The following is a 23,518-nucleotide window of genomic DNA, read 5'->3' on the forward strand; positions in this document are numbered from 1 at the left end:
GTGCTCGCTTCTAGTTAATGGCCAACAGGAAACCCAAAATGGAGTCACATATGCTAACTAGGTTAATTTCTCAAGTCCCTCGTCTTCCTGTGTACATCAGTAAGCTATATCGGGGCAGAATAACCTCAATGCAAGATTAAAATTTGCTGGCAGCACATACTACAGCATTATAGGCATACAAAGAATAATACAGAAACAGCCATAAGAATAAAGAAAAGGAGTACTTGTGGCACCTTAGACTAACAAGTTTATTAGAGCATAAGCTTTCGTGAGCTACAGCTCACTTCATCGGATGCATCCGATGAAGTGAGCTGTAGCTCACGAAAGCTTATGCTCTAATAAATTTGTTAGTCTCTAAGGTGCCACGGGTACTCCTTTTCTTTTTGCGAATACAGACTAAGACGGCTGCTACTCCGAAACTAGCCATAAGAATGAGGTACAAAATACACCTTCCCCAAGTCTAGCAGCCAGGAGGGGAGCCAGCTCCAGGCCTCATGGAATCCAGTACTAGGGTGGTCAAGGGTGACACAGTGGAGCATAAGTGCGGATTCACAAAGACTTAACAGCTTGAGTTAACAAGAGCACATCTTCCTCCTCCTGGTTTGCAAGGAGATAGGCCAAGGCCAAGCAGTTCTGCAGTGTGATTTGAGATAACTGAGTCACCTCAATTTGAAGGGTAGACAAGGCAAATGCCACTGCAGCCACCATTACTTCTAAGGCTGCAGAAATGTTAACTATAGCCTTTTCCAATTCACTCACCCCCACCCAGGGCAAAAACCAATGAACAAAGGAGTGAAAGCCTGTAGACCATTCAGAGAGAGGAGTTAATGGGACATTTTGTCGGTTCCTCCATACCAGGTTCTGAATTTCTCCCTGGGCCAGGATCTGGTGTACTGCAACAGTGGGTATTATGGCTCCTAAGGTGCATGTACCGCACCAACCTGCCGGGAGGACCTTATAAGCCTTGTGGCTTCACAACCAGAACCAGCCTGATTCCTCAGGGACCAGCCACGGTGCCCTGGAATACTTGGGGGAACTTGCCACACCAGAGCTAATGCGGCTGGTATTATTGCACCCTACAAAGTTACCCACAAAAGAGTATTTTCAAAATTCTTACATTGTGACACACACAAAACATAACTACCCTGGGCCACCATATCAATAGACCAAGTTTGGATTGTAACATTCCAGTTAAATGGAGTTTGTCCATACTCCAGTCTGGAGGGCTCATTTGAGAAGGATAGGCACCCCTACCAATGGGATTCCCTGAGCTATGTATGTGGAAGTATAAATACACACCCAACACTGCATTCGGTTAACCTGCTGTGCTATAGCATAGGTTAAATCTGGAAGCTATTGCCTTCCCATCTGTGTACCGAACTCAAGAATAGAGAAGGGATTCCACAGGTCACCTATACCAATATTTGCAACCTCCCATGTACCACGCAAAATCAGGACAACAAATATAAGTCCAAATAACAAAAAACAAGAAGTCCTGATGGAGTCTCAAGATTCCAATAGTTGAGGAGTTCAGCCCAGGGACTGCCAGTGGTGTTCATTCGCGGGGCAGCTTGTCAGACAGCTCATCGGGCCCAGGCAGGGGTCGCTGTGCCAATTTAGCGTAGCTGTGATGAATCCAGGAACTTCTACCTGCAACTTTTAAGGCAAAATAAGTACATAACAGAACCTGGTATGGCCCCTCCCATTGGGGTTCCAAGGGGTCTGTACGGGGGAATATTTTTACCACCACCTAATCCCCTGGTTTGAAGGGATGAAGCTGTAACTCCAATGGTGCAGTTTGAAACAATTGAGCCGTAGACTGGTTTATTATTGAGCTCTATTTGTAATCTGGCTACATACCTAGCCAAGGTCTCATCTCCATCCAAGAGGCTAGTGTGAGCGGGAACATAGGTTCCCGGAACCACAGCCGGGCTCCCAAACAATACCTCGAATGGGGACAAGCCCAGAGGCATGCATGGGGCCTGCCTTACGTGCCACAGGACTATGGGCAAAACCTCTGGCCACTTCAGTCCAGTCTCTGCAAAACTTTGCTACCATCGTCTTCAGGGTTCGATTCATGCGCTCCACCTGCCCTGCCGACTGGGGGTGGTAAGGGGTGTGGAGTTGTCACGCAATCCCCAGGCACTGGTACAGCTCCTCTAAAACCTTATATGGGGTCGGGAAGGAATTTTCCTCCAGGGCAGATTGGAGAGGCCCTGGAGGTTTTTTTGCCTTCTTCTGTAGCATGGGGCATGGTTGACTGGAGGGAGGCTTCTCTGCTCCTTGAAGTTTTGAACCATGATTTAAGGACTTCAATAGCTCAGACATGGGTGAGGTTTTTCATAGGAGTGGGTGGGTGACGTTCTGTGGCCTGCGCTGTGCAGGAGGTCGGACTAGATGATCAGAATGGTCCCTTCTGACCTTAGTATCTATGAATCTATGAATCTAAGTGTGATCCTCAGTCCGAAGTCGATGACTTCAGGAACTCCATTTCTGGGCACGTCTTTCAGCAGAAATTTTACCACAGATCTGGCATCTGCTTTTCTGGTTGGTACTGCTTCAGGCCATCCAGAAAGTTGATCCACTATTACAAGGAGGTGGTGAAACCCTGAGCTTTTAGGCATTTCTGCATAGTCCATCTGTAATAGCTGAAATGGGAAGTTAGCCCAAGGTCACCCCCACCAGTGTTGGCATCAAGCCGAGACCGAGCAGAGAAGGCCAGGCAAGTAGAGCAGGAGCCATGAACTTGCTTCAATGCCGGATACACGAGGCACTGCCCAACATTTAAGAATAGCAGCTGCAGTGGCCTGAATGCCGGCATGACCCAAAGAATGAAAATAGTGAGCGGCCGGGAGCAGATAGCGACGAGGGAGAATAGGTTTGTTCCCGATTCGCCAAACCTTATCGACAACTTCAGAGCCTTCCCAATGTTTCCAGTCCTGGAGCTCGTCAGGCAGCACATCAGCATACAAGTGCGTCCAGTCCGTCGGCGAGAAGGACATATCCAGAAGAAGAGTTGCTGACACCGAGATGGGCTGAAGGACAGCAGTCTTTGCGGCCGCATCAGCCAAGGCATTACCTTGAGAGACAGGATTCTCAGACTGCTGGTGAGCATATCAGTGGACAACAGCAAGTTCGAGAGGACCTTGAATGGCATCCAAAAGTGCAGAGATTAAAGGGCCATTTGCAATCTTAGTGCCTGAGGAGGTTAGAAACCCTCACTGTTTCCAGAGCTGGCCCGTAGCATGGCAAACCCCAAAGGCATATCTAGAGTCTGTATAAACGGTAACAGATTTCCCAACAGACAACAAGCAAGCCCTAGTAAGAGCGTGCAATTCCGTGCCCTGAGCACTAAAGGAAGGTGGAAGGGGCACTGCTTCTACAACGGTTGTCTGAGTGACGGAATAGCCAGATACCCGCTGGCCCTCCAAATAGAAGGAGGAGCCACTGGTAAAAAGGGACAGGTCCAGGTTTTTCAGAGGGAGGTCGCGTAAATCCGGGTGAGGCTTACCACTCTCAGCGACGACGTCCATACATACATGTTGGGACGTGCCATCCTCTGGAAGGGGTGTCAGTGTAGCGGGGTTGAGGACGTTGCAGCGACGAAGGGTGATGTTGTCAGCGGCCAGCAGAATCAGCTCGTATTTGTGTGCCCGCTGCGGAGACAGCGCCTGCATTGTATGATGTTTTAAGAGACACTCAACCTCGTGGGGGACCCAGACAGTCAAAGGGTGCCCCAGAACAATAGGGCATGACCGTTCCACCATAAGGGCTGCAACGGCAATGGACCGCACACAGAAGACTGATCCCAGAATGACAGGGTCTAATTGTACAGAATAGTAAGCTATGGGGCGTGGGCCATCCCCTAGGTACTGCAATAGGACACCGCTGGCCACTCCCCACTGCTCATGACTGAAGAGAAAAAATGGTTTACCGTAATCCGGGAGTCCCAAAGCGAGTGCAGAGATCAGGGCTTTCTTTGTGGACGCAAAAGCGGCTTCCATCTCCGAGGTCCAGAGAACAGGATCAGGGTTAGAAGTTGTGGTGGCCTGGACTAACGGTTTCACCAATTCCCCGAAGGCCACTATCCAGAGTAGGCAGAACACTGCAGCCCCGAGGAAAGCCCGCAACTGCTTTTTTGTAATCGGGCGTGGGTAATCCTGGATTGCCTGCACCCTATCAGGGGAGAGTAAATGCTCTCCAGGCCGAATCACAAAACCTAAATAGATCACCTGGGTTCGGCACAGCTGCAGCTTGGATGGAGATGCATGGTGGCCTTTATTAGCTAATGCAGTAAGCAGAGTAACAGAATCAGCTAAACATGCATTATAATGAGAACTAGCAATCAACAAATCATCCACATATTGGACTAGAACAGAGGAGCTCGGCAAAACAATGTCTTTCAAATCATCAGCTAGAATTCGGGAAAAAATAGTGGGGGAGCCTGAGAACCCTTGGGGGAGGCGCGTTCAGGTTAGCTACTACCCCCCCAAGTGAACGCAAACAGATATTGTGAGTTGGGGTGCAAAGGAATACGGAAAAATGCAGCACACAAGTCTACAACTGTGAAACAAGTAGCTTACTGGGGAATCAGTGTCAGGACAGTACTCAGATCAGGGACCACTGGGTGGGGGGTTATAACATAACTATTTATCGCACGCAGATCTTGAACGAACTGATAAACTGGATGCCCATCTGGGCCCGGTTTTGGCTTTTTCACAGGAAGGATAGGAGTATTACAAGGAGAGAAGCATGGAACCAAGACCTCCTGGATTAAGTAGCTGGAGATAAGAAGGGAAATACCTTCCTCCGCTTCCTTCGGCAAGGGATATTGTTTTACGGAGGGAGGTGGCCCATCCCTCACCTGCAGACTGACTGGAGTGGCTGATTTAAGGAGGCCCATGTCGGCAACTCACAAATTGGGTGGAATGCTGGACAATTCTGTGGGGAGATCGCAAATCGGGATAACCGAGGCCATAAGAGAAGCAATCGCCAAGTCCAGGTCAGACATGCGAAGCCCCTCGGGGGCACAATATATAGCATGTCCCGCCCAAGAAGTTAGCGGGGCCTTCTGGCATAACAACAAATCTATGTGACAACTTTAAAGAACCCAGCTCCACAGGGACGGGGCAGGATAGGGAAGCCGGGCACGGGTTGCCCTCAATACCCTGCGTCCAGACCTTGGTATTAGAAAGAGAGCCTGGAACAAAAGTTAAAGTGGAAAGGGTGGCTCTGGTATCCACCAAAAAGGACACAAACAGTTCCCCAATTTTCAAGTAAATTTGCGACTGCAATCCAAAATCCCATTCCAACTCTCCCACGGCTCCCAAAATCTCCGCCTCTAGTCACTGGGGATTAGCGAAGTCCTGGGGAGCGTTGGGGGAAAGGAAGAACCGGTCTCCGGCTGATCCTGCCAAAAAGCCCCTCGTGGAAGCAGGGGGCATTCCCTCTTCCAGTGCCCCGGTTGCTTACAATAATTACAGTTCCCGTTCCTTGTCCCACCCCAGCCTTCTCCCCATCCTGTCCTGCATCCGCGTCTCCTCCCCCTTGTATTCCTGTATCCCTGCCAGCGCTGATTCCCCAAGGAAACGTGCAATGCGGCTGCCAACATACATACTTCCTCCTTCTTTTGCTGACGTTTTTCCTGAGCTTTCTTCTCGTCCCTACCATTAAACACAAAAGTGGCTAGGCGAACTACTTCACTTAGGGATTTCCCTGGCCAATCAGGAACATGTTTAGTTAAATACTTCTTTATGTCCGGCGCCGCTTGATCGACAAAGTAAGAGACCATCATCGTGCGGCTAACCTCGGCTTCTGGCTCCACCCCTCCCCCATACCTTCTAACCTGCTTAAACAAGCGGGCCAAAAATGCAGACGGATGCTTGTTTAGGTCTTGTGTATAATTAAGGGTTAAAACGGACTCCAGTCACTTTAGATTATAAATAAAACAAAATGAGGTAATCTGTTTGGACAGGAACTAACTGCTTTAATTGAAGTCAAAGCCCACACCCCTAAGTGGCACAGTGCATTCTCTTTCAGAAGGAAAAAATGTGATATCCCATGAGTATTACACTGAAAAAGCCAAGGATGGTTAAGCTGCACTCATGAGCATTACAACGTCAACCAAGAATTTATACTGCATACTTTTGTTTTCTATATAACACTTGTATAAGCAGATACCCTTTTAGCAGAGTTCAGCTTGCTTGTATCAGGGCTGAACTTGGCCATTATAGATGTGAGGTCCTGGGGTGGGTTTTTTTTTTGTTTTCCCCAGAATTTATTCTAATTGCTTTCCCAGCCAGGACTATGTAAATCTGCATATTGCCTGTTTAGGGTTTTCTTCATAAGCCTTCAATTAATGAAATTTCTAGTCCCTTTTGTTGTGCTAGGTAATGCGAAGCTCTGAGTTGCCTGGAGGCTGAAACAGTGGCACTCTAGTGTAATGTCATTAATTGCAACTGGGATAGGTTTAATGTGGAAACCTGACATTTTACTTTAAAATTTTAACCATTTCACTTCTGCTAGTTCTGTTGGAAACACTGTGCTTACCTGGGGTGGCAGGACTCGTTGCTCTGTTTGTTCAAAAGGCTGTTGTACAGGAAAAAGGTTTCAAATGCTTTGATTTATTTTGTTATCCTCCACAAAGGATGCCCTATGTCCCAACAAATGATTAAATAAAACCATATCACAAGCCTTTCCTCCTCTCCCCCCCCAAAACAAAATCTTTTAATTCCAGTAAGGAAGAATTAGTATAAAATCATCTAATGCTGACTCTTCCCTTGTGTTTTCTTAATGTTCCACCTAGTAGTTCCTGTCATAACTCATTTTTTTAAAGATCCTCACAGGTGCTGTGAAAAATGAGGGAGACTGGGCAAAAGTAATTATGATGCCTGTCAGGAGCACTGTTATAAGGTCTACTGTCCCTAGTCATCTATCTGCAATAATCTTGCTTTTATTATCAAAAATACTTCAGCTGTTCAAAAACTACTTTTACTTAGACCTTTAAACAGTTTTCTTGAAAGTATAGATCCATCCAGTTGAGTGACTTGCAGATTGTAACACTTCGGGAGATATTAATTACACCAGCCAGCCACCTGCAGTGTCAGTCTGCACTATTGGTGGATTGGTGCTGTTTTAAATTCACCCTGCTACTGCAGAAGTACTGAAGATTTTTATGAAATCTCTGAAAATATGGCTGAATTGAGACTTGTTAAAAAAATGGGTTCTGGGCTTGTTTCTCAGTTGGTATTGGACAGGAGTAAACACGGCCTGTTGAAGCATTAAGGAATAATTGGGAAAGTAATATTCTACAATCCTGCCATAACATATCATATAGAGCTGGGGAAAGCCAGTTGACCACAGCTTGATTGGTTTTCTGAACTTTTTGAAATGGTATATTTCTTAGTCACAAATTCCAAAGATGAAGGAAGCTACTTCTCAAAGTAAGTCAATAGCTAATCTTTAATAAATTCCTGGGGCAGATTCTGCCCTCAGTTGGAATAGATCAAGGTGCTGAGCAACCCCCAATTCTTGTTTAATGATGGGGCTGTGTATTAGAATTCCATCGTAACATCAAAATCTGGATTATTGTGGATTGTTCTACCCCTAAACTGAAATTAGCCCTCTTTGGTTCCACAGAATATTTGCGGCACTTGTGACCATTTTGTCTGCCTGAGGGAAGCAGCTGAGAGCACTGCTATCTCCATACACAAGAGGGTGCTGCTACCCCTTCCTTCTCAAATCACCCTAAATTGCTGCTCCTTTTTCCCCCAACTCAGCTTGTTTAATGTTCCAATCTCCCTCGGGGCAAGCTCCCTCCTTTTTCTCCAGTGCAAGGTGCCTCGAGTTGAGCTGGGCAGTTTTCTGGCCAACACTGTTTGGTGGGGGGGGACGATTCCTATGTTAACCAAACCATTATCAATGTGTCAAATGCACTAATTTGCTCCAGTTGAAAAAAAAATCCGTCAAACATTTAAACACTGTTCAGAGTATATTTTGATTCTAAATGACTAGAAATTTCCTTCACTTTCATTTTTACATACCTTCAAAAACAAATTTTTTTCAACTGTTTGATTTGCTGAAAATTTTGAAAAGTACATTTGGGAACGAGGAGAGAAACCTGCTAGTAAACAAAAATCAGTTATTCACACAGGTCTAATCAGGAGCCAGAGGTTCCTGCTGTATTGTTCTGGCCTTGTCTTGGAGAATGAAGATCCCTCTTCCAGCCTAAGGAAGAGAAGAATGTCTGCCCCAACACACAGCACTCCAGAAGGATCAGTGAAAGGAACAGTAAATTCTGGGTGTAAGAGAACCAGGAATAGGGTAAAGAGATATGGGGTCAGGATTACAAAAAGTTTAAAAGGTAAAAACTGTCATGAGAGATCATAATCCAATGGTTACTGTACAGCTTCCCTTTATTGAAAAATCAAGTATAATATCAGCAAAAGAAACAGCCACAAACTAATCGAAGTACTAAACCTCAGACTGCTTAGGAATGTCAGAGAAGCTGATCAGATGAGAGGACTGTTCTACTTCTTATCCAGACATCTGTCAATAGTTGTTATCCTTACATCTCAGGCTGGCTTTCCAATCAAACAGCCACTTTCCCTTCTTAGGACAGTTCATCCTGCAGTGGCCAGTACAGCTGCTGAGATGGCTCTACAATTTGCACCTGGCATTTGCTGCTCCTGCCATTTTTCCGTAGTCCATGACTTGAGTAAGCATCTGTCATTTCAATCAGCATACAGACTCCGTTAGCATCAATCTCACTGTCCTCAAGAAACAGAGAGCCAGTGTCCTCCTTGGTTTTGTTTAGATATCTTCTGTTCCTCCTGTAGAAGTGGCTCATGCAGTAGTTATGATACATTTGCCTTGGTGTGAATTAATTACTTGGGCTGGGTGTGGGTTCTTTTTATCCCCATCCAATGGCAGTAACTGGCATTCTTGTGCTTTGTCTTCAAATCTGTACCTCTCTCATAACTATTTCAGGGTTGTCATTAGCTCAAGAAGCTTGCTACATGTTGGTAAAGTCCTTCTGTCCCATGGGTCACTGAACTGCTGTTCCTAATAAGCCATTGTGATAGTCCAAAAATACTAAGCATGGATCTCTTGAATATTCCACAGCTTTAAAAAAAAATTAAATTATTTACTGACTTCTTTGCTAAGCCCATAACACCTTGCTGAGGCACTAGTTCTGTAATGACTCAGGAAAGAGTGGTACCTAACCAATTAGCAACGTCATATTTTGTAGCATTTAGGTGTATTTCTGAGATAGTACTGATCCAGCTTAACACTGATCAGCTCATGAGGCCTAATGAACTCAGACCAAAATGTGGCTGCAGGCAATATTGATCTATTCATATTTGTGCAAATATAGTTCAAAGTGATAGAATATTTTGTGTAATAGAACATTATGCATGAATCTATATATAAGGCCCCATCTACACTGTAAACTTTACTTGTGTGGATACCATATGGTGTTATAACCACATTACAGCCCTAATCTTACACACTGAAGCAAGCATGTGTGTATAGTTTTGTACATGCATGTATTCAAGCTGGCTGAAAATATACCTTTACTGGGTATACATGAGCTAACAGGAAACTCAGGACCAAATTCATCCCAGCTTTAACTCCCCTAAATTCAATAGGGTTATATCAAGGATGAATATTAGTCTATTTAGTTTCCAGAATAGCAGCCATGTTAGTCTGTATTCGCAAAAAGAAAAGGAGTACTTGTGGCACCTTAGAGACTAACAAATTTATTTGAGCATAAGCTTTCGTGAGCTACAGCTCACTTCATCGGATGCATTCAGTGGAAAATACAGAGGGGAGATTTATATACACACACAGAGAACATGAAACAATGAGTTTTATCATACACACTGTAAGGAGAGTGATCACTTAAGATGAGCTATTACCAGCGGGGGAGGGGAAACCTTTTGTGGTGATAATCAAGGTGGGCCATTTAGTCTATTTAGTGTCTGTGTATATATGGATACATATATAATTCTATAGCAAGCAATAAATAAAATAATTGTTTCAAATTCTGCCTTTACTTGGCATCTGAACATAACAACTGCGATACTGGGTCAGAAAAAAGTCCATCTAGCCCAGTATTCTGTCTTCTGACAGTGGCCAATGTCAGGTGCCCCAGAAGGAATGAACAGAACAGGTAGTCATCAAGTGATCCATCCCCTGTTGCCCATCCTCAGCCTCTGGCAAACAGAGACTAAGGACATTTGCAAATCCTTACCTGTGTGAGCAGACCTTGCTCCAAGGGACATCAAATTCTGCCCTTTCTTACATTCCACTGAAAAATCATGTAAAAATATCTTTTATGCATTTTATCCATCATTGGAAAGGCTTAATAATGGACTGTGGGTTTTAGAATGTTAATTATTTTATCTTTTGATTTTACTTGTGAGTGGGGTGGTATAGGGTGGCTAAGTGTCTGGTTTTCGACCACAACGCCCGGTTGAAAAGGTTTCATAGTAGCAGCCATGTTAGTCTGTATTCGCAAAAAGAAAAGGAGTACTTGTGGCACCTTAGAGACTAACAAATTTATTTGAGCATAAGCTTTCGTGAGCTACAGCTCACTTCATCTGATGAAGTGAGCTGTAGCTCACGAAAGCTTATGCTCCAATAAATCGGTTGAAAAGGGACCCTGGCAGCTCTGGTCAGCAGTGCTGACCAGGCCATTAAAAGTCCAGTCAGTGGCACAACCAGTAGGGCTAAGGCAGGCTCCGTGCCTGCCATGGCGCCACGCAGCTCCCAGAATCAAAGGCATGTCCCCATTGCACCCCAGCCAGAGCCCTTGCCCCCTCCTGCAACCCAAACCCGAGTCAGCCCAGTGAAAATGAGTGAGTGAGTGAGGGTGGGGTGGGGAAATGGAGTGAGCAGGGGCAGGGCCTCAGAGAAGGGATGGTGCAGTGGGCAGGGTGGGGCAAGGTTGTTCAGTTTTAGAAAGTTGGCAACCCTAGTGTGATAGTAGAGGGAGGAAGGAGTCATCCAATCTCTGCTATGATTAGAAAAAAATATTATTTCTTTATGTTTCCAGGAAAGGGGAGAAATTTTAAAAATCCCCTCTTCGCTGTAAGACATCAAAAACATGGACAACCAGGAAATGAAACTGACTAGAAAGCCACAATGTATCAGACCAGGGTATCTGGTTGTTGCAGTGTGCAAGGAAACATCAACCACTAAACAGGGGACTTAAATGATTTTTGTTGTAATAATCTACAGCACTTGTTCAACCTTTTCCATATTTGGGACCCCTCTCCTACTCAGACTGGGCCTCCTCCCCCTTCCAGCTACCTGGGATCTAACCAGGAGTTCCCCTTATTTAGCACTATTGGAAGCATGGTGTGATCATGACCCCCGACAGCTGCGAGTGAGCTCCAGGCTGAGAACTCCTGGATGTAAGGTGTTATGTAATTCAACAGAGGAATATTTTTGTTATATATGATTATATTGAGAAGGTGTCACTTTAAACACCTCTTCTGGAATTTACACAACAGGATTAATAGTGGGAATGTTCCTCCATCTGATCCAAATCCCACTGATTGCAGTGGGCTTTATCTCAGGCCCTTTATGCATCAAACTGGCATCCTATCCAAATTCTGCATCCTTAAAAAAAAAAAAAAAAAAAGTCAGCTAAAATGGGGTGCAGCATTAAATTGATTGCAATCAACCCCCTGTTCTTTTTCATAGCTAAGATACACGTCTGTTTGACTGTGAATCTAGTGCTGGTTATATGCAGTGAGGGAGATTTTTAAGAGCTGGTCACTGAGTGGTTTCACAATACTGCACAGCCAGATGGCTGTTGTCAGAGTTTCGCAGTTGTTCACTGACTGTTGCAGACCGGCTGACCTCCCAGACTGCAAGTTTTAGTGCCTCAGAGACTGTCGCCCTGACACGGGTTTGGAACTTCTTGCTAATCAGAACATAGAGGATTGGATTGAGGCAGCTGTTGATGAAAGCCAAGCCAGTAGAGAGGGGAATACCGCTGAGAAGCAAGTCATGGAAGCGTTCATTATGGTGAGCAGATAGTTCCAGAATGGTAAATATGTGATAGGGGGTCCAGCAAACAAAAAAAGCTACAACTACCGCAAGGATGGTCCAGAAAAGCCTGCTGGAGGTCAGGATGGTTCTCTTCTTCACCTTCAGAACCAGAAATGAGTAACAAAGGACCATGGTCACTAGGGGAAAGAGGTAGCCACAAACAAGCCTCACCCAAATGAAAATATTATGCCTCATCAGAATGAGTTCTTTGTCATGCGGATGGAAGTTGTTATAGCAAATGGTGGAGTTGTGAACTGTAATTGTGTCTCTGAAGTGTAAGGCAGGGGCACCAATAATAGCAGCTGAGATCCAAATAATCGCACTCAGAATGAGGGTGTTCCTTAGGGTCCGATATTTGTTGGAAAAGACTGGGTGCACCAGGCGGATATAACGGTCAAGACTGATGACGGTCAGGAAGAAGACACTGGCAAACATATTCAGTAAAGCAATGAAGGAGTTAGTCTTGCAGAGCCATTTCCCAAAGGGCCAATGGAAGCCCATGGCCACATACGTAATGTAGAGAGGCAGAAAAAGAACAAAGATGAAGTCTGCAATAGCCAGGTTGAGGAACCAAAGGGTACTGACTGATTTATCCCATTTAAACCCCATAAACCAGATGACTATGGCATTTCCTGGCACCCCCAGGAGAAATGCCATGCTGCATAAGGAAAGAGAGATGATGTGTGCAACACTGAGGTAGGATTGGGGTGGTTCATCTTCCTCGTACTCATAGAAATAGGAGTAGTTGTCAAAATCTTCACTCAGCATCATTTCAGGAAACCCCATAGTGTATGGCTACTTTCTGTGGAGAAAAGGAAATGGAAAACTTAAAGGGAAACGTTCAGGTCAAATCATATCTTTAAAAAAAAAAAGCTTTAACTCTAATACTAATACCACCATCATTTCATTCAAGGTCTTGGACATCAGAAATAAATGCGAGTTTCACTGCTTCAGGTGAATCACTTTTTGGCTGTCCAATGCTAGCACAATGCTTTACCCTTTGAGTTGCAGAAACTGCAGGGGAGCATTCACATCTGGACAAAGAAACTATTTACAATGACACTTACAAAAGCCTCATGAAGATGTCTTTGTGACACGTTTATATGTCATTTTTCTAATAGTCTTAGTCTTGTAAAAACCCATAAACAAAACAACCCTATATTTAGAAACTAAATTATCTGGCATAGTCCCTTAAAAAAACAACAAAAAGCCAAGACTAAAATAAGTGCATTTTTTATGTCCCTGTAAATTTGAACCTGCTCCTGTTCCTGTTGAAGTCATTGGGAATCTTGACCTGTATGGGAAATGGGTTGAGCTCTGTGGGCCAGATCTTCAGCCGGTGCAAACCCACCTATGTCAATAGTTATACTGATTTACACTGGATGAGGTTGCAGCCCTTTGTTTCCAGGATCATCGTTCCGAATCATTCACTGTGAGGTGTTGTTTTGTATTTTTTAAACGGAAATGAAAGTAAACCCCAAAGCTGATTATATTAAAATTTAAATTACTATTTAATATACAGGAGCAGAACTGTCTTGTGGCTAGAGCACAGGCCTGGGAGTCAGTTCCTCACTTTGCCACTGACTTCCTATATGATCATGGAAACATGAGGCTGGAAGGGACCTTGAGAGATCATCCATTCCAGCCCCCTGCACTGAGGCAGGACCAAGTAAACCTAGATCATCCACAACAGCCTGTTATTAAAAATCTCCAGTGATGGGGTTTCCACAACCTCCCTTAGAAGCCTATTCCAGTGTTAAAGTACCTTTATAGTTAGAAATATTTTCCTAATATATAAACTAAATCTCCCTTGTTTCAGATTAAACTGATTACTTCTCCATGACTATCTAAAATAGAACAATTTATCACAGTCCTCTTTATCAGAGCCCTTAATATATCTGAAGATTGATCAGGTTTGCCCTTCTCAAAAAGAAACATGCCCAGTTTATTTAACCTTTCCTCCTAGGTCAGGTTTTCTGACCTTTTTATCATTTTTGATATTGGCCAAATTGCTTAATCTCTCTACATCTGTTTTCCCATATGCAAAATGGGGTGTTAAGCAGGTGAACTCAATACTGTGGGTAAAGTTCTGGGAGATACTCCGATGGAAGACATTATAGAAGTGCAAAGTATTAGTCTTTCTTTTTGAGTTTGGGATGTTACAGCTTCTGTCTCCCAGTCCTGTTTGAAATAGGTTTTACTGGATGTCTGTGGCAGAAATCAGAGAAGAGTCAGACGTCTGTGTAGGCGAAAGGGTGCAATTAAAATGCTAGGGAGCCAAGTTTCTTGGGGTTTTTTGTTTTGTTTTGTTTTAAATTGCTAAAAATATGATCTGGAATATCAAGGGCATAGTCTGGCGATTTAAAGTTCAGGGGTTTATTCCACTCTGACACACACATTTTTACAATGAGGAATGCTGAGGCTCAGAAAAGTTAAACAGTCCAGACTTCTTAGGGCCAGATTTGAACACCCGTGCTCTTCTTGAGTAACATTTTGCTCCATGAGGAGTCCCACTGACTTCAATAGCTCTGCTCATAGAGTGAGGCAACATGCAGAAGGCTATCAGAATCTGGTCCTTATTAAAGAGTTTATTGTACAAAGATAAAAAACCAAAATCAACAGTGGGCTAGGTCCTCAGTTGGTGTAAATCAACTTCATTCCAGTGAAACCTCTGTAGTTGTAAGCCAGATGACACCAGCTGGGGGTCTGGCCCAATTTTGTTCTCTTTGCAAAAAGGGGCACTTTTCTCTTGGTTTGCTGAAACAGGAAATTACTTATATCCAAACTTCATCAAAGGTGGATTCTCGTTATAAGGGATCAATCAGATACCTTATAATGGGCAAAAAGGAGGGATTTTTTACTGCGTCATTAAACTAAAGCCATATATGTTGCTGAATTTTCCTTGGCAACCAGTGAAGTGTTCCAATTCAATTACTTTAAGAAAAGTGCTAGTAAAGCATTTTTTGATTTAAGTGGTGGACTCCAGATTTACACAGGTGTAAATGAGATCTGCGTCTGGCCTTGAGTTCTTATCTGTGTCTTGTACATCTTGGAGCATGTTGCCAGCGTTTAACATGAAATTACCACATAGGTGCCAGATGGGGCATAGATCCATTCCAGGAATGAAAATAATCTGTGTGGTTGATAGTAATGAAACCAGTTATTAAGAAAAAAAAGTCACAACAAAAGGCATCATGGACCAAACTTCTTTGGCTGGCTAGCAGCTGTAGCTTTAATATTCTGACAACATAAATGGTTTATTTTCTGCCACAAAGGAACAAAGCAGTTGATGCAGCTCATCTTAAAGAGGGTTTATTATAGAGCTATGTACAAAAAGCCCTTGAGCTGCTTGGCTTGTAAATGCCCTAGCTAGACCCCTTTAAATTGACTAGTGGTATGAAGCAAGGCTGACACACTGTATTTCTTTGCAGACTCTTTAGAACCCTTAGCATACATGACTAGGGGTGACCCCCTTACAGATGGGAAGCCCCTCCCTGTGGAACACAGATGGTCTTGTGGCTTAAGGTACTGACTGGAATTCAAGAGAGCAGAGTTCAGTTTTTGGTTCTGCCAGAGACTTCCTGGGCGATGTTAAGCAAGTCATTTAATTTCTCTGCACTTCAGTACCCCTGACCCTTCACTTCCCTACCTCACAAGGTGTTGCGAGGACAAATGTGTTACAGTTTGGGTAGCATGCAGGTACTATGATATTAGGGACCTATAATTACCTAGATAGCATGCCACTGAATCTGGCCCTGTTTAGCTGACAAGATAGCCTCTACAGGAATTATAACTCTTTCCTTGCCCATTTTGACATTTTAAAGTTTTTCGGCCATTTCTCAAATAATGAAGAAAATGGGATCAGCTTTGCACTCTCTCTCTAAGCACTGAAGCATGTGCATAAGTCTAATCCTATTCAGCAAATCACGTAAACAAGTGTTTATTTTTAAGCTTGTGCTTAAATCCTATTGGCTTCAAGTACTTTACTGAACAGGGATGGATTTATGCATATGTTTAACTTTAAGCAGATGCTTAACTCCTGAGTTAATCGCTGAACTGAGACCTAAGGGACAAGCTTTAGAAATTAATGGACTTACATTAGAGTAAAAATGGACTAACAAACGGGTGAATCAGGCCCACAAGTTTCATTCGATAAAATACAAATATGTTGGTCTCTGGTGAGCACTTGATTTTGGGCAAAGACTAAGCATGGAAAGTTTCAGGCCAGAAGTTAGAAGAATGTGAAAAAAACAGGAAATATTTCATCATTTTCGTTATAGTGATAGCTACCAGAATAATTGCTATACAGTAAAGAAAGGATATTCCTCACCAGAAAGTAATGTCCAACAGGAAAGATAAGGAACATATGATATGTGCACTTATCAAAGAGGGACCTGAGAAATTAACCTGGTGCAGATGGAGGAGAGGAAGGTTGACTAAAGCTTCCCCAAAGAACAACAGAAAGCACTATAACTAGAAATGATTCCTTCAGCAGCAAATGCTTGGCAGGTTAAAAAACCCCACACAGTTTCTCAACTTCCCTCTATTGAGACAGCTTCTGGACTTAAAATCAGACCATGATTTTCTGGGAAAGAGTCTAAAAAGGAAGGGTAGGAAAAACAATAAAAAGAGCCTAGGAAAATAAAACAAAGGGAAATGGATAGTAAAAGGAATTTTAGAGGGAGAATAATGTAGTGTAATAGTGTAAGGGATGCTTAGAAATATTACATTCATTTTGTGAGACCAGCTAAACTACTGATGGACAGCAGAGATGACTATAGCAGTCTTGTTTTGGCTGATTTGTGATCAAGAGTGATTTGTTGCATTAGTGAAGCTCTGATCAAAAGAGACCAGGTTCTGCTCTCAGTTACACCTACAACTGAGTTCAGCTGTACTGCTTGGGTGTAACTGAGAGCAGCCTATGTATGGCCTACTGGATGCAATAATAATGAGTTTATTAGTATTATTTTCCTGAGGACTAGTTCTGGGAAGGAGTTAAAACTGAGCATGCAGATTTGGAGCCCAGTTCCAGATTTTTTTAATTCCATTAATGTTTGCCAGATAAAGGAGAGCAGGAAAAGACTCTTGAGATATTTTGCTCATTGAACCACATCTTGTACGGTTCTTTGTCTTCAAAGGGACTACTCACTTGAGTAAAGTTATGTTTACAGGATCAGGTCTTTAATGTGTACATGGATGAAAAAGTATAAAATAAGCAGAAGAATGTTATATATTGACATATTCATGTTATAAAGTATATAAAGAAGAGCCACCCCATTTCATCTAGTGAGAGTGATAACTTCTGTCCTTTCTAGTTTACTCAGCCTGAAGGAATTTTATTTGTGTGTGTTATTCTGGTCAATATATGTTTTTAAAAAAATATTTAAGTGAACCACATTTATGTAATTAAATTCTACATCCCCTGGGGTGTGGAATCTGAACAAATACCAATACCACCCAGCTGAGTCATTTTTCAAAAAAATTGTATCATCTGCAAGAAGAACATTATAAACATGAGTAGGACCCTTAACAGCTGGAATAAGAGTAAGTTTGAGCCAACAAGAGAACATTTTAAAAAAATCCTGAGATGATCCTTTATGTTTATTTTAAATGCCCTTACCTGCATAACAAATAATACCTTAGATTAAACTAAAATAATTTTTAAAAAGTGAAAAGTAAAATTTGACCATCTATTGCTGGTGACATTCTGCATTTCAATTGCCAAACAGTTCACTTTCTGGTTCTCAAGTACCAGCAAAAAGGAGCAATATTTGAGTTGCAAATGCCCCACATAAATGTTTGAATCCAAACAACTTCTTTAAAATTGAAGCTAAAAATAATACTGAAAGAGCATTTTAATATGAGGTTTTGTAAAGCCCTTAAAACTCCCAAATCTTAATTTGGAAACTAAATTACCTGACAATGTCCCTTCTATGTTTAGATCTTCAGAGATGCTGCCTAACAGGAGAAACGACATTTATAAAATATCTGTGTATTTCTAGTGTGAACGAAAACACACCAAATAAAAGACCCCTCTAGCAAAAGGGCCTATCTTTGTGATATGCAGTATTGTAAAGGTGGTTTGAGGAATTATAATTCCAAAGTTATGCTTTGACCAAGTACCTGACCTCTAACTCCTTTCCTTACCCCACTCTCCCAGAGGCAAAAGGTTTTTACAAGCCTGGGGTCCCTACCCAGCAAACACACGTGAGCTATCTCACAAAAGGCATGTGCGTTAAGAGTTTGCAGAGTTAGAGTCTTGTTGTTGTATTATAAGGAGGAGAGTTGTGAGAAAAAATACGTAACGTTCATCTGCTAATAGACAAACAAGGGTAGAAGAAAAAAAGCATGATTGTGGATTGCCATTGCCGCCAGTGGACAGTCCTTGATTGGACCATCAATCCAGATGCACAGAGGAAGCCATTTACAGTGTGTGACAAGACTACTGGTCATACAAAACCTAGGACCATCTACTGGCACCTTAACTATTTACAAATACAGATCTAGAGTGCTGCTCTAACATGTGTCCTGTCTCCCTGTGGGGGCCCCCAAACAGAGCCAAGGGAAGCATCAAGAGCTAGACATGAAAATGGATAGGTCTATGAGAGAACTTATCTACAAACAGAGGTTCAATAAATATTGCAGGCCGCTGGACCGCAATTGCTGTTAGGGCTTCCTAGTCTGTGAATGGTCTGTTGACAGAGTCGGGTGAGGGTGGGATTTGAACACATTCATATATGCAGGCTCACTCCCTGCTGGGTTTTGGGTTGCACAGAGCAGCAGGAGAGAGGAAAATATTTCTCAATAAACTGGAAAATGTGGTTAGAAGATTGGCCGATAGTACTCAGGGATGGGTAAAAGTTACAAAATTGCTTTTAATGCATTAAAACTGACCACGTTTTAGAGATGATTATGTCTGTCAAGAGGTTTTTCAAACAGTAAACAATGCCTTTCTGCAAAGGTCAGGCAGAACACTTGCTCCCTTTGTTGTCCATTCATTCTTTCTGAGGTCACAAGCCCCTCCACAAACTGAGTCCTTTTAATTTGGTTGCCCAACTAACGTTAGATATAGGTGCCTAATTTTAAGCAACCAAGTGTGAAAATGTTTAGCCTGTGTGTCTAAGTTTTCCTGTCTGTAAAAAAGAAAATAATAATTAAGCTACCTCAGAGGAGCATTGTGAGCTTGGATTCATTAATGCTTGTGCCTTGAAATCCTTGGATGCAAAGAGCTAAAGAAATGCAAAGTATTAATAAATTTTCTAGTACCCAAGAGATTTTACCATGTGCCATGGGCAGTGCTTTTTCTACACCTCTTCTCAGCTGATTCCAAGGCCAGATTCTCAATTGTTGTGTAAATCAGCAATGGCATAGCTCCAGTGACTCAGTGTCTGGAGTTGCATTGCTCTGTTACTTATATAGTGTTACCCCCACTGAGCTTCAATTATGTAGATAACCCATTTTTTACATTTATGCATAGATTCCAAGGACAGAGGACTTTTGTGATCATCTAACCGGACCTCTTGTGTAGCACAGGCCACAGAACTTCCCCAAAACCTTAAAGTGTATCTTTTAGAAAAACATCCAATCTTGATTTAAAAATTGTCAGTGATGGAGAATGCACCAATATCCTTGGTAAATTGCTCCAATGGTTAATTACTCTCACCCTTCAAAATTTCCAGTCTGAATTTATCTAGCTTGAACTTCCAGCCATTGGATTGTGTTGTACAGAAGATCTCATTATTAAAAATTTGTTTGCCATGTAGGCACTTATAGACTGTACTCAAGTCACCCCTTAATGTTCTCTTTATTAAACTAAATAGACTATAAGGCAGGTTTTCTCACCCTTTAATCATTCTCGTGGCTCTTCTCTGAACCCTCTCCAATTTATCCACATCCATCTTGAACTGTTGATATCAGACATGGACACAGTATTCCAGCAGTGGTCATACCAGTGCCAAATACAGAGGTAAAATAACCTCTGTACTCCAATTCAAAAGTCCTCTGTTTATCCATCCCAGGATCACATTAGCCTTTTTGGCCACAGCATCACACTGAGAGCTGATTACACTGAGACACAGTGTTCAGCTGATTATCCACCAAGTCATCTTTTGTTTTTATTTAAAAGTTTTCCTCTGTCACATGAAAGATGGGTTTTGTAGTTATAAAATGGGACTTGGAATTTGGCCCTGTGGGTTCTATTCCTGGCTATGCCACACATTTCCTGTTGGCTCTGGGGGAGTTGTTTGACCTCTCTGTGTCTCAGTGTTGAAATCAGACTACAGTTTTCAGTCTAAAATAGCAGATGACAAACAGACAGTTACAATTTCAGTTCATTTAGTACTGCGTGAAGTCTTCTTAAAGGATCAAAGTTCTCCTAAGACCAACAACATTTGGGCCCTAGTGAATTATCTAGGTAGCTTATTCTAGGAATTTGGGATGCAACTATTTTCCAGATTTGGCTCTCATCACTTAAAATCAACAGACGGGGTCAAGTGAAGGCTTGTTTTCAGTCTGTGTTGGTTAAAAATAAACATGAATATATGGGTGGCAAGTCCATTTATTCAGTTTTGTAAACCAAGGTCACTGCATTTGCTTGGGGAAGATTTGGTCAATAAAGTTGATTGTAGAGGTCACAATGTTAGATCCTGTCACAAGAAAGTTTAAACTAGCAGAGCTGGCTGTCTCTCTGCTGTTCATTTTGTAACAAGAATTGTATTACAGAGACCCTCTTCTAAATACTCATGAAAGGTCCTGGACAGGGCTTAAATTCTCACAGAGTATTTCCTGGAGCCCTGGGGCTTGGGGCTTCAGCCCTGAGGGTTTGAAAATATTTACCAGAGCTCCACTCTAGACAGCTCCACCTGAATTTAAGCGCTGGTCCTAAACGTTTCAAATTCCATATATGTGATCTGTGGTTAGAGAAGAATTTGCAGAAGTTCTTGGACTTAGGAGGCCTCGACTACAGAGGTGAATCAGATTTTCAAAGCAACTAAAATTTTCAAAAGGTTGTCTGATGCTTGTTGGCCATGCCAGGTTTAAGACAGATTTTGGTCTAGAAATCTGTTTCACTCAAGAGATGTCAATGCAAACTATTTAAGACTCTCTGAGAATTTGAAGTGCTTATTTAGGGAGTTATTCTCCTCCCCAAAAAAGGGAATATATCAAGTTCCCCACAAAGTTCACCCACAAAGTTCTCCAAAGAGCAGATGGGCTGTGTACAGTTCGTCAGAGATATTTAGCTCCGACAAGCTACTTAAAGGTAGGGGATCTTTGACAAAGGTCCACAAAGGAACCTTTGGAGATTGTAAACCCCACCAGGACTACCGCTGAGATTACAAATCCCCATGCATGAATAGCTGTGCATGTTATCCATAAACAAGAGCAAAACAAAGAGGAATGAATCTCATTTTGCATTTGGTTTCAGGTACTTAACTAAGATAAAAATATTTCTTAGAAGAGGCATCCCTGGGTTTTAAATAGCCGAGTTGGGACAGTGATTCGGCTTCCTTGGTTTCTGCATCGTAAGCTAGGTAGTCACTGCAGACACTATAAATAACTAGCAATCTCAGTTTGGCAAAAATGTTGCCATACATACAGAGAGGTACATATAGCATCTCCGAGTAAAAAGAAGATATGAGAGATGGAGCAGAATCAGACTTATCATGATAATGCTATTTGGAATTTGCATTTTCATCTAGTGATGTGGGACCTCATTCTGATTTCATTTGCTCCAGTGTAAATCAAGAATAACTCTACAGAAGGCATGGAGTGACAGGTGTAACACAGGTATGTGCAGAACAGAATCAGGCCCCCTACATTTGTCATGTAAATAGTAATCAAGATTACTGTTCTAACCTATGCTAGATGACGGATAATGATGTGATACCATAGCCTGTAGTTGGACAACAAGAATGGGCTATGCAATGGACCAAATGGCTAAATAGAGTCCCTCACAGACATGGGTAAGTTGCAAATAATCATTCGAGCAAGCACAGGTCTGAATGTCTGTAGCAGTCTCTTCATTACATCTCTCTGAGTGAAGGAGCATTCCATGTTCATGTATAGCATGTTATTTCCTCATCTCCTAAATGCTGTTATGTCAAAAGCAGCTTTCTTTGAACATGGCCAGGCATGCACTGTTCCCCTCATATCTGTCATATTCAAAACACAAACCTGTTTTGCCAGGCATCAGAAGTCAGGTTTAAGCTTTAAGAAGTTTGCCAGTATAGTTATACCAGTGTAGTTAAACTGACAATCCTCCCAGAGTAGACAGAACTTACTGGCAAAGTTTTACTGGTTTAGCTCATACAGTTCACCAAGCAAAATAAGCTATACTGACAAAACCATTTTTTCCCCTGGTATAACTGTGTCTACACTAGGGCTTGTGAGCAACACAGACCAGTGGTTCTCAACCAGTGAGATAGGGGTACACAGAGGTCTTCCAGGGGGTACATCAACCTATCTAGATATTTGCCTAGTTTTACAACAGTCTACATAAAACTAGCAAAGTCATTACAAATTAAAATTTCATACAGACAATGACTTGTTGAGTATATACTGCGCTATATACTACATCAGCAGTCCTCAAACTGTGGGTTGTGACCCCAAAGTGAGTCATGAGTTTGTTTTTATGGGATCATCAGGGCTGGCATTAGACTCGGGCCTGAAGCTGAAGCCCAAACAACTTAGCTTTGTGGGGCCCTGGGCAATTGCTCTGCTTGCCAGTCCCTAACGCCAGCCCCGAGAGTAAGAATACACTCAATGGGGAGAAAAACGTAATTGTTGCAGTTGTTTCACTGCCTCCCAGAATGATAAGGCTCAAGTGAAAAACAGGCTCAAGTATCACACTGAAATGTAAGTACTGTACAATATTTATATTCCAATAGATTTATTTTATAATTATATGGTAAAAATGGGAAAGTCAACAATTTTTCAGTAATAGTGGGCAGTGACACTTTTCTATTTTTATGTCTGATTTTGTAAGCAAGTAGTTTTTAAGTGAGGTGAAACTAGGTGTACACAAGACAAATCAGACCCCTGAAAGGGGTACAGTAGTCTGGAAAGGTTGAGAACCACTTTCACAAACATACCACAAATATTCCCCCTCTCCCCACCAAAAAATTGGCATTACTATACCAGCAAAAGCTTCTAGTATAAACCTAACCTAACTGCAAGAAGTCATCTGACCACTTGTCACAAGGGAACAATGTATCTTTCCCATACTCAGGGAACTCAGAAATAACCACAGCCATAATCCTGACACTATCAGAAGTGATTTATCTTCACACAGGCCCCAAGCACTGAGACTTCCAGAAAATATAATAAAGCAGGAATTCTCCACCTCCATGGAATGATTGATGGTGGTTTGTGGAAGCTGGTTGAGTCTATGGTGTTGGCTCCTCCTTGCTTCCACATGTTAAAAAATATACAAACAGCTTCTTAACATTACTTTTCT

The 23,518-nt window shown here is 42.4% G+C and overlaps 1 protein-coding gene and 1 long non-coding RNA gene across 5 annotated transcripts in view; both read right to left on the reverse strand.

The window, feature by feature from the left end:
• Positions 1–23,518, reverse strand: part of LOC122458187 — a 23,601-nt gene continuing 83 nt past the window's right edge. Inside the window, exons 2-4 of the long non-coding RNA XR_006278093.1 lie at positions 22,548–22,553; positions 19,489–19,493; positions 1–69 (exon numbers count right to left, since the gene is read on the reverse strand). This is a non-coding gene — a long non-coding RNA (uncharacterized LOC122458187). The remainder of the gene's footprint in view (positions 70–19,488; positions 19,494–22,547; positions 22,554–23,518) is intronic.
• Positions 11,652–23,518, reverse strand: part of CMKLR2 (chemerin chemokine-like receptor 2) — a 26,856-nt gene continuing 14,989 nt past the window's right edge. For all 4 annotated transcript variants that reach the window (XM_043505632.1, XM_038422258.2, XM_043505633.1 and 1 more), the window contains one exon: positions 11,652–12,865. In XM_043505632.1, the coding sequence (XP_043361567.1) occupies positions 11,785–12,849 (1,065 nt within the window). In that variant the 5' untranslated portion in view covers positions 12,850–12,865 and the 3' untranslated portion in view covers positions 11,652–11,784. The remainder of the gene's footprint in view (positions 12,866–23,518) is intronic.

The sequence above is a fragment of the Dermochelys coriacea genome, chromosome 11 (genome assembly GCF_009764565.3).
Source record: "Dermochelys coriacea isolate rDerCor1 chromosome 11, rDerCor1.pri.v4, whole genome shotgun sequence".
NCBI classification, from domain to species: domain Eukaryota; kingdom Metazoa; phylum Chordata; order Testudines; family Dermochelyidae; genus Dermochelys; species Dermochelys coriacea.